Here is an 11,204-nt window from a genome sequence, read left to right as displayed (position 1 = left end):
AATTGTCACATTAAACCTTCACAGAAATGTGTCTCTGTGTATGTTTGTGTCTCTGTATATGTGTGTTTCTACATGTGTGTGTATCTGTGCGTCTGTGTATGTGTGTCTATATGTGTGTGTCTGAGTGTGTCTGCGTCTATGTGTGTGTGTCTGCGTGTCTGTGTCTATGTGTGTGTGTCTCAGTGTCTGTGTCTGTGTCTATGTGTGTGTCTGAGTCTGTCTATGTGTGTGTCGGTGTCTGTGTGTGTGTGTCTGAGTCTATATGTATGTGTCTGAGTGTATGTGTTTGTGTGTGTGTCTGAGTGTGTCTATGTGTCTGTATGTGTGGGTGTCTGAGTGTATGTATCTGTGTATATCTGTATATGTGATGTATATGTCTGTGTGTGTCCATGTGTGCTGTATGTGCCTATGTATGTGTCTCTGTGTGTGTCTGTGTATCTGTATATGCGTATGTGCATATATGTGTGTGTATGGATCTGTGCCAGTATGTGTGTCTATGTCTGTGTGTGTATCTGTGCGTGTCTGTGTATGTGTGTGTACGTGTGTGTGCATATCTGTATATGTGTGTATGCAATGCTGAGACTTGAACATAGAACCTTACTGGGCTACTGCTATAGCACTGAGCTACAATCCCAGCCATGAAAATGTTCTTGGTGAAAGTTACCAAATTATTTTCCCTTTTTTTATTTTACATGTATGAGTGTTTTGCCTGCATATATGTGTGTGTGTACAATGTATGTGATTGGTGTCCAAGAAGGCCAGAAGAGGGTATCGGATTCCCTGGAGTTGGAGTTATAGAGGTTATGCGCTGTCATGTGGGTGCTGGGTACCAAACCTTGGTCCTCTGAGAGAACAGCCAGTGCTCTTAGCTGCTGAGTCATCTCTCTCCAGTCCCATTTACTCATCTTTTGACATCAGACTTCATTGATCTTCCAAGCGTATTGCACACACAGCATTGCACCTCTCAGACAGTATTCCGGCCAGGCTCACCGTGGGGAGCGGTGTGGGGAGGACCTGTACCAATGGCCTCTGTGTTTGGCAGGCAGCTGCCTACAGACAGCTGTAGATGGGAACGCCTTTGATTAGCACATGCTTCCAGGCATGAGAGACGTGCAAACATCCACAGCCTAACCCTGTCCTCAGTCAAGCTAGATGGACTCTAGCAAGAGTTTATGTCTGTCACTCCCCCTTTAATCACCCTGTTCCCCTTAGACACCTTTCCCCTACACACACACACACACACACAGAGAGGCATGCACACACACAAACACACACATGCACACACACATACACACACACCACACATGCACATGCACACAAATACACACACACCACACACACATATACACACCACACACGCACACACATATACACACACATACATACACACGCATGCACACACACATACACACACCACACATGCACAGACATACACACACATACACACATACACACACCATGCACACACATACACACACCACACACACATACACCACACACATGCACACATACACACCACACACACGCATACCACACACAAACACACAATTTTGTGATAGTTGGTGGGAGAATAGGACCAGTGTGCTGAGAACTAAGAGCCACACTGACCTTGCTGGGGAAAGAAGCCTGGGTAGGGTAATATTTACAGTATGGTCGCTGACACTGTGCAGGCCTGAGGAAGCACGCCGCTACTCACTAGTTGTGTGGTCACTGCAAGAGCGATCATCTCTCTGTGAAGCGGGAGGAGAGGTCTATCTGACTGGGTTGTCAGGACTATGCAAAGTAGGCAGAGCATGCAGCTGTGACCCAGTGCTGATCAGGTCCTTAGAACCTGGCAAGTTGTAAGTGTCTGTGGTGGTGTGAATAAGAAATGACCACTCATTGTGTTTTTATGGCTTTGGAGGGGAGGGAGAATGTGTGCTTGTGTGTGTGTTTCTTGCAGCTTTTTTTAATTCTGGTTTGATGTTTGTTTTCCCATTTTTGATGTTTTTTTTTATTTTTATGTACGTGGATATTTTGCCTGCATATATGTCTGCGTACACCATGTGAATACAGTGCCCAAGAAGGCCAAAGAGGGCATCAGATTGCCCTAAAACTGGAGTTACAGCCAGATGAGAGCTACCATGTGAGTACTGGAAATTGAACCCCAGGTCCTCTGCAAGAGCAACACTCTCTCCAGTCCTATTTGTTTTCTAGAGAAAGGGAGAAAGGGTGTGAAGTTGGGTGGATAATGAAGGTCTGGGATGAGTTTGCGTGAGGGAAGACCATGATCAAAAATATATAATAAAATATAAAATGAAAATATAGAATAAAAAATTTTGATAAAAATACTTTTAGAGAAAAGAATACTGAGAAGCATTGTTGAATATTATTTTAGCTGAACAAAAATGTGTTTCGTTTATGTTGAGGAATATTACTTTAACTGGGTAAAGGCGTGTTACTTTTATTTATGCTGCGTTTGTTTAATGATGTAAAGATGTACGCTTAATTATGTAAAGATGCGTTGCACTGTTTTGTCTTGCCTTCCTAAGATACCTGATTGGTTTAATAAAAAAGCTGAATGCCCAATAGCTAGGCGGGAGAGGGATAGGAAGGGCTGGCAGGCAGAGAGAATAAATAGCAGGGGGAAAATTCTAGGCTCAGGAGAAGAAAGCGGGGAGGAGGAGGAAAGAATGAGAGAGGAAAGGGGCACGAGAGAAGAGAAGGGGGGATACGCCCAGGGCCAGACACCAGGCAGCTGCCAGTCAGCCAGACACTGGAGGAAGCAGTGAAAGTAAGGTATACAGAAGGAAAGAAAAGAAGAAAGCACTGAGGAAAAAGGTAAAGAGAAACAGATTGTTTAAAAAAAGATAGGTAGCCAGAAACAAGCCTAAGGTAGGTAGTATTTATGACTAATAAGAATTCTCCATGCCATGATTTGGGAGCTGGTTGGTGGCCTTGGTGGCCCAAAAGAAAAAACCTAGAACAGAGAGATGGGACCTGGTAGGTGATTGGCACCCTGGGTGGTTATTGTAGTCTCAGAAGAAAGAATGAGCTTCCATCTGAGCTCATTGGGGGCTTGGCGCTTGCTTGCTTTAAAGCTTCTCTTGCTATGTGACTTCTCCAGTCTGCTGTTCCTTTCTGCTCCATGATGTCATATGTCATGTTGTGACATGAACAGAAGGCCCTCATCAGAGACTAGTCATCTGGGTCTAGCCAGTCTTGGGCTGTGAGTCTTCAAAACTGTGAGCTATACAAATCAATTCTCTTAATGAAAAAAGGAAGAAAAAGATGAAAGAGATGGGACAGATGGATAGATAGATAGATAGATAGATAGATAGATAGATAGATAGATAGATAGATGATAGATAGATGATAGATAGATAGATAGATAGATAGATAGATAGATGATAGATGATAGATAGATGGATAAATGATAGATGGATAGATAGATAGATAGATAGATAGATAGATAGATAGATAGATAGATAGATAGATAGATAGATAGATAGATATCCTCAGTCTCTAGCATTTGAACACTTGGTTCCCAGTTAGTGGCACTGTTTGGGGACGTTCAGGAGGAGCAGTGGAGGTGGAGAAAGTGTGCTTCTGGAGGCAGGATTTGAGAATGAAAGCTTCTCCTTCTTTCAGTCTGTTTTCTCTACTTCAGTCTTATAGTAAAGAGTGTGACTCTCAGCTCCATTTTCTCCAGCGCCCACGCCTATTGTTTGCTGCCTGCCTCCACTATGATGTACTCAGCCCTTGGGAATTGTAAGCCCAAACAAACTCTTTCTTCCGTAAATTGCTTCGGTTGTGGCATTTTATCACAGCACCAGAAAAGCGGCTAATACCGTGATCGATAATCAATAGCTCAGAGAATGAGAAAGGACACTTGTAGGTGCACACAAGGAGTATAGGAGGTAAAGGGATGGGTATGAACTGGAAAACTATGGCCCCATAAACTATACATGAAGCAAAACCTATGTATTCATATGTGATTTTATATCTAAGCAAATATCAAGTCAGAGAAGAAACCAGGAGACAACGGGTACCACTGGACGATCTGCTCCCTCTCCCCTTTCCCCAGTACCATTAGCTGGGAACCAAGCATTTGAAATATGAGTCTGTGTAGGCCTCTGCCAGCCCTTGGTTGACCGTAGAATTTCCTATCAACCTTCACAGCACAGTTGGCGAGCCCATCTTCACCTCCCATTCTTCAACTCTGTTTGCTCTTTCTGCAGCTTCTTTCCCTAGGTGAACATAGTGGCTTCTGTTGCTTGCTGCCTCTGTCATTGGCTCACGGAAACTACACCCACGAGGGTGAGGACCACAACAAAAATTTGTTGCCAACCACAACTGTAAATCAGAGAAGCCTGCGCAGGCTTACACTTGATCTGAGCTTTGCTGACCCAGGAATGGACTCCCTACTTCACGAGAAAACTGAGTGAGGAAGCTTCGGGGATCTGACTCACGGGGTGCTGTTCATAGCCAGCCTCAGCTTTCTCCAGTGACAAAGCCGGCCTACAACCCTTGTGGCCACTTGCTCCCTCGGCTACCTCTGTGTTCCCTTAGCCTACATGACTGCTTACCCTGCAGCCCTGCTGTGACCCCATTCCTTTTTAGCTAATGTCACCTCACAGTAGTTAAACTGAGCCTTGGGGACGGTGCCTGTAATATCAGCGTTCTGGAGGCCGAACTGGGGAGACCTGGAGTTTGAAACTTAGTGAGAACTTTTCCTGTGGTCCTCAATCTCCTTCCATTCCCCATGCAGCAGCCACATTCTTCAGGAAGCAATCCAGGCCCTTCGGTGGGATACAGTTCCTCTCTCCCGTCTCTTCCATCCCAGTTCTGTTTGGTTTTGTTTTTTCTTTTCTCTCAAGGCGCGCCTATCTTACTTGGCATTTACTGTTATCTTCTATGCTGGATTTCTTGTAGAAAGAGGGCAGGGCTTCTGGCCTTATACATCCCCAACATTCTATTAATATCTAGTATGTGCGAAGACTGTAAAGTCAGTTGGTTCTAGGCCACATTGCATTTCACTTCGCCTTGCTGAGGTGCCTACTTCCCTCAGGGCCACTGGATGTTTGAAGTGGACTACAACAGCCTTGAGAGAGGCAGTGCCTTAGTAACAAAGAAACGTTCTTCAGTCTCCCCCGGTCACTGCCTCTGCTGCTGCTTTCGGTGAACAGCATTACTGGTGACAGTTTGAAGTGAAGAGGGGGTTGTCCCCAAGAGGAAAGAAAGCGTAGGAGTGAGATTGCGAGTACTTACTTGTCTCGATGCTTTGACAAAAATATCTGAAAAAAAGCTATTTAAGGAGGGGAACGTTTTGGTTTCTTAGAGAGAGAGAGAGAAAGAGCAAGCTGGCACACACATGCCATAGTGTGGGTGCCGGTTCTTGCCTTCTGCTTCGCTTGAGACAGGATCCCCTTTTCTGTGGTTTACCAGGCATACTCTAGCAAGCTGGCCCACCTCCATTCTTGCCATGGGTTTACTGGGGTTATAGATATGTACTATTGCACCCAAATGGACATGGGTTCTGAGGGTTCAAACTTGACACTCACTTTTGCATGGTAAACACTTTATCCACTGAACCATCTCCACAGCCCGGGAAGGAATGGTTTATTATGGCTTATCTAGGGGATATAGTCTTCATCATGGTAGAGAAGGCACGACAGAGGAGTATGAGGCAGCTGGCCACCCTGTGTCCACAGTTCAAAAGCAGAGAACAATGAATATCCGTACTTAGCTTGCTTTTTGCTTTTGACACAGCCCAGGATCCCACATTTCGGATGAGTATCCACACCTCAATCAACCTAATCTAAATAACCTCCCACAGGCATGCCTTGTCTCTTCAGCAATTCCTGACCTTTCCAGGCTGACAATCTCCAACAGCCACAGTAGAGAAATACTATGCTGGCATGAAGAGGGTCCCCAGAAGTTCATATCCACTTAGAACCCCAAGACGGGACCTCCTTTGGAAATAAGGCATTTGCAGATGTATTTAGTGAATCTCTGAATTAATACTGGCTTAAGGTGACTGCTCTCTTTATAAAACCACACAGAGGCGCTGTGGCCTATGCTCCCACAGGAGGACATGCTGATATCCATGACTTGTGCTGGCACCAAGGGCCATGATGGTGCCCGTGATCCATGCTGCAGTCAGAGGCTGTGTGGATGGCCATGGCCATGGTCTGTGTTACTGCCGAAGGCTATATAGATGTCATGCCTATGTTGTAACCGAGGGACTTGTTGATGTCCATGGCCCATGCTGTTGCTGACAGCAAAGGGCAAGGAAGCTTCTCTTGCAGTGGTGTTGGTGACTGCAGACTCACAGTTGAGACTAAGGGACTTCGCAGGCTTCTGTGACAACTTCTCTCCCCCAACCCACCCCCCAGTCCCCCTAAAAGAAATAGTCTATGTGGGGCAATGGTTTGTACCCTGTCAATTGTATTTTAATAAAATGCTGATTGGCCAGTAGCCAGGCAGGAAGTATAGGCTGGGCAATGAGAGCAGGAGAATTCTGGGAAGAAGGAAGTCGTGACCCAGCCACAGAAGAAGCAAGATGTGACTGCCTCGTCAAGTAAGGTACCGAGACACGTGGCTAACATAGCCATGAATAATGGGCTAATATAAGAGTTAATGAGAAGTCTGAGCTACTAGGCCAATCAGTTTATAACTAATGTAGACCTCTGTGTGATTTCTTTGGTATTTAATGACTGCAGGAACTGGGCAGGACAAAAAAATTCAGACAACAGAAAGCCATTGAGAAGAACTCCTAAAAATTCTGCTAGGGATCCCGAAGTGTAGCTCTTCACAGTTGATGACTTCTGGCGGGGGTGGGGTGCGGTGGGGTGGGGAAGGACTCAGTTTTCTTTAAGGGATTAGCTGTGGGAGAATTGTCTGTATTCTGTCAATCATATTTTAATAAAACACTGATTGGCCAGGCAGGCAGTATAGGCGGGAAAGCCAGACAGGAAGTAGGGGTGGAGCAAAGAGACTGGGAGTTTTCTGGGACACAGGAAGCTCTCTCGCCACTCCTGCGCAGATCACTGAAGAGGCAACATGTAAGCTGTCACACTGAGAAAGGTACTGAGCCCATGTGGCTAACATAGATAAGGATAATGGGGTAATATATGTTATAGGAGTTAACAAGAAGCCTGACCTAATGGGCCAATCAGCTTTATAACTTATAGAGATCTCTGTGTGATTGGTTTTCTTTGGGGTTTGCCGACTTGTTGGGGTGCCAGGCGGGATAGATACCCCAACAAGCCGGCCCTCGTGTTACAATTAGCTCCTGGGAATTTGACCTTGCTCTGGTGATTATGTGAACAGCACAAACTGGACTTGGTATTTTCTATTTTCCTCTTCTTTTCTTTGGGAGAGATCATAAGGGAGGCGGGGTTGGCCTGAGAAGACTGGGAAATGAATGTGATCAAGGTGCCTTATGTTAAACTCCTCAAGACCCGGGCTGGCAGGAAGACATCCACTGCCACGTGGGTCCCATGAGGATGAGTGGGCTTGTGGCCGAGAAACCAGGGAGAAAGAGAAGCAGAGCGAGCAGGTCACGTGCCGTGGAAAGAGGAGGAACAGAAGAAGGGAAGATGGTGAGGAGCCAGCAGACCCGGGAGGCCTTCTTGCCACCTGGCGCCGGGGTGGTGCTGGGCCCAGGCTGCTGCCGAGGATCATGTCTAGATCCATGGTCCTGCTGCTGCTGGGGTCTGTGTGGATATCTTAGCCTGTGTCACCTCAGGAGGCCAGCCCATCTCTGGCCATGGGGTAGTTAGCCCTGCCTTTCTTCAGTGGACAGTGCAGCAAGAGAGGTGGCCCTGGCCCTCATGGGAGAAATGCTCATCACACTTGGAAGAGACAGCCCCACCCCTCACCACAGACAGGGGAGAGCTGACTCCACCCCTCCCCTAAGGGGTATGGTCCCAGTGCCTGGACTGACCAGCTCAACTACCACCTAGGCCCACAGCCAGGCCTGGAGTTGGCCCACCCTAACATCTAGCCCATCTATGACCTGCTGGAGCTATGAAGGGACTGGTCCTGTGAAACAATAACCGCTTGATCTCCATGGCAGCAGGCTCTCAGGGAGGCGGCACAGTGAGGATCCAGAATAAGAGTGTCCCAGAAACCAGAGGCCTTGAACCAGACCAGTGGCTCACTGCAACGACATTTGCTAGTAAAGCTGATTGGTCTCCTGTGTGACACACCGAAGCTCCCAATGCCACCAGGACACTGAGAGGTGTAAAAGATGGAGCAGCGAAGAGGTTTCTGTTGTTTTGTTTTGTTTTTATTCCTTTGGTTTTGGTTTGTTTGGTTCGGTTTGGTTTGATTTTTTTTTTATGTTTATGGGGGTGGGCGCTACAGAGGGGAGGGGAGGATATGGAGGGGCTGGGAGGTAAGCATGATGTAAAGCTCCCCAAGATTCAATAAAGGAATTATGTCAGATAACTCCATGCGTTCGGCCCTCCCACCCTCTTTCCGCCATCTTCCCGCGCCGCCACCATGGTGCGCATGAATGTCCTGGCTGATGCTCTCAAGAGCATCAACAATGCAGAGAAGAGAGGCAAACGCCAGGTCCTCATCAGGCCCTGCTCCAAAGTCATCGTTCGGTACCTAACCGTGAGGGTGAAGCACGGTTACATTGGCGAATTTGAAATCACTGATGACCACAAATCTGGGAAGATCGTTGTGAACCTCACAGGCAGGTTGAACAAGTGTGGCGTGATAAGCCCTAGATTTGATGTGCAACTCAAAAACCTAGAAAACTGGCAGAACAATCTGCTCCCGTCCCGTCAGTTTGGCTTCATTGTACTGACCGCCTCCGCTGGCATCATGGATCATGAAGAGGTGAGACGAAAGCACACAGGAGGGAAAATCCTGGGATTCTTTTTCTAGAGATGTAAAACAAATAAAAAGCTTTTATGGAAAAAAAAAGGAATTGTGTCAAATATTTAAAAATAATAACAATTTCCCTGGGGACTAGGGTCCCCGTAGCCTTCTCGCTGGTGATGCAGCTCTGTGTTCTCTCAGAGGACACGAAGGATGTTTGGTAATGAGGAGGATGCTCTCCTACTTAGACGCCAAGCTGCATCTCATGAGAATTCAAGTTGGCTTTGCCTTTCAATAATAATAAAAAGCAAGAAAAAAAATCTAACAACATAGATAAAGCTCAGGGTAAATGCCCACTGAGAATATATTCACTGATATTAGATAAATCAACTAAAAAAAAAAAGGAAGCTCCTCTTTTCTCCTATGTGCCAAGTAAAATTCTTCTAGAATATATTATATATTTAGTGAATTCTTATTGTAATGAAAGTTTGAAAATGGTATAGAAAATTTGAAGGTAATAAAAATTTTGACCTTGCAAAAAAACATTGTAACTCCCAAATAATCAATAAAAACATTATGTTGGGGGAAAAAACCATAGAGACACAGAATGGAGAGGAGACGATGTGAATATCAAGGTATACATTTAACATCCCATGGTGAACATGTAGTGCCTTTTCATCTCCATTTAAAAGTAGATGTATATTTATTGCTTTTTTTTAAAAGACACTAGATCAAAGCATCTAAAACTAAGAACATGGAGGATGGCCTGAGGCCCCTGACCCCAAGGAAGGCATTGAATAAGAGCCTCCCTCAGGGTCCCCAGAAGGAACCCACTAGCTGGCGTCTTGGTTTGGAACTTCTAGGTCCAGAAGTGTGAAAGAATAAATTGCTTCTGTGTCAGGCCCCTCGGTTTGTGGTCAGTCACCCTAAGAAGCAAACAGACAGGAAGGAGGTAGCAGTTGAAGGGTGGAGGGTGTGCTCCCTTGTGGTCGGCAAGATTCTGGGACTCAGTGGACTCAGCAGGTGGTTGTGTCCTGGGCTCGTAGGGAGGGCTGGGGACAGACACTGCAAAGGCGAGTCAGATGTGGTGACAATACCCTGATCCTAACAACGCAGGAGGCAGTGGCACGCAGAGCTCTGGGAGTTCCAGGCTCGTCAGGGCTACATAATGAGTCCCTGTCTGAAGGGAAATGGGTGAGAAGGCTGCAGAGCCACTGAAGGAGAGAGGTCATGTGTCTCCTGGTTGCCTGGTTCTGGGAAGGGCACAGTTGCCATTGTCCACAAGAACAGGATTCAGTCAGAAACGTTTTGAAGCCTGGTGTCTTTTCAGGAAAGGGGCCAGCAGGGAGCCACAGCACAGCCTTGGCAGAGGAAGTGAAAGTGGTTAAAGATGAAGTTTCGAAAGTCTTCGGATATCAGTATGGTCTGGCTAGTTAAAAAGCTACCATGGTGTTTTAGTCAGTATCTTATTGTTGGGAAGAGACACCATGACAAGTTACTTTTATTTTTTTTTAAATAAAAAGCATTTAATTGGAGCTGGCTTACAGGTTCAGAGGTTGTCATCATAGTGGGGAGCATGGTAGCACGAAGGCAGACATTGTGCTAGAGAAGGAGCCGGAGTCTATATCCAGATCTGAAGGCAGAAGGAAGAGAGAGCCAGCCACTGGACCTGGCTTGGGCTGCTGAAACCCCAAAGCCCACCCCCAAGGACACTTTACCTCCTACAAGGCCACAGCTCCTAATCCCTATCAAATAGCATCACTCCCTAATGACCAAGCATCCAAATACCTATGCCCATGGGGGTCATTCCTATTCAAACCAACACACGCACGTTCAAAAGTATTGCTTTCATTTTTTTTTTTTCATTTTCCAACCCAGGTATATTAAACCAGAGATCTACAATGTAATCTTATAATCTGTCTCTGTGTGTGTATCTGTGTGTGTGTGTGTGTGTGTGTGTGTGTGTGTGTCCTATACTGACTTGACCAACAAGCCCCAGGGATCTAACTATCTCTGCTCCCCAGCACTGAATTACAGACACATGCCACAGTGCCCAACTTTCTAGATGGGTGCTGGGGATCTGAACTTAGTTCCTCATGCTACACAGCAAGTACTTTATGCACTGAACCATCCCCCCTGCCCCTAGTTAGAGGCTTATCTTTGAATCTGCAGCAGACCTTGAGCCAGTCGGGGAAGGAGGCTCAAAGGAAGGAATGTATCCTGTGGCCATGAGTGTGTGCTGGTAAGATGGGAAGTGCATAGAAGGAGGATCTCTTGGGAGCGGGGTATGTTTTAGTTGTAGGGTGTGCATGTACAAAGCTCCTTCAATCCCAAGTACCACAACCAAGGAAAAAAGAAATCTGGGCATCTCAACCCAACAACTCCCC

At 46.3% G+C, this 11,204-nt stretch overlaps 1 protein-coding gene and 1 pseudogene across 3 annotated transcripts in view; both read left to right on the top strand.

Moving 5' to 3' along the window:
• Positions 1-6,662, top strand: part of LOC125394637 (uncharacterized) — a 53,188-nt gene extending 46,526 nt beyond the window's left edge. For 2 of the 3 annotated variants that reach the window (XM_085690577.2, XM_087910798.1), the window contains 2 exons: positions 2,056-2,125; positions 4,221-6,662. In XM_085690577.2, coding sequence (XP_085546703.2) covers positions 2,056-2,125; positions 4,221-4,427 — 277 coding nt within the window. In that variant the 3' untranslated portion in view covers positions 4,428-6,662. The remainder of the gene's footprint in view (positions 1-2,055; positions 2,126-4,220) is intronic. The other variant, XR_015002241.2, reaches the window with a different exon arrangement.
• Positions 6,663-8,450: 1,788 nt separating this feature from the next.
• LOC125394422 (small ribosomal subunit protein uS8 pseudogene) lies at positions 8,451-8,888 on the top strand (annotated as a pseudogene).
• The last annotated feature ends 2,316 nt before the right edge of the window (positions 8,889-11,204 follow it).

This window comes from Myodes glareolus, chromosome 1 (assembly GCF_982192425.1).
Source record: "Myodes glareolus chromosome 1, mMyoGla1.1, whole genome shotgun sequence".
In the NCBI taxonomy this organism is placed as follows: Eukaryota; Metazoa; Chordata; class Mammalia; order Rodentia; family Cricetidae; genus Myodes; species Myodes glareolus.
This window is presented reverse-complemented; position numbering and strand designations above follow the sequence as displayed.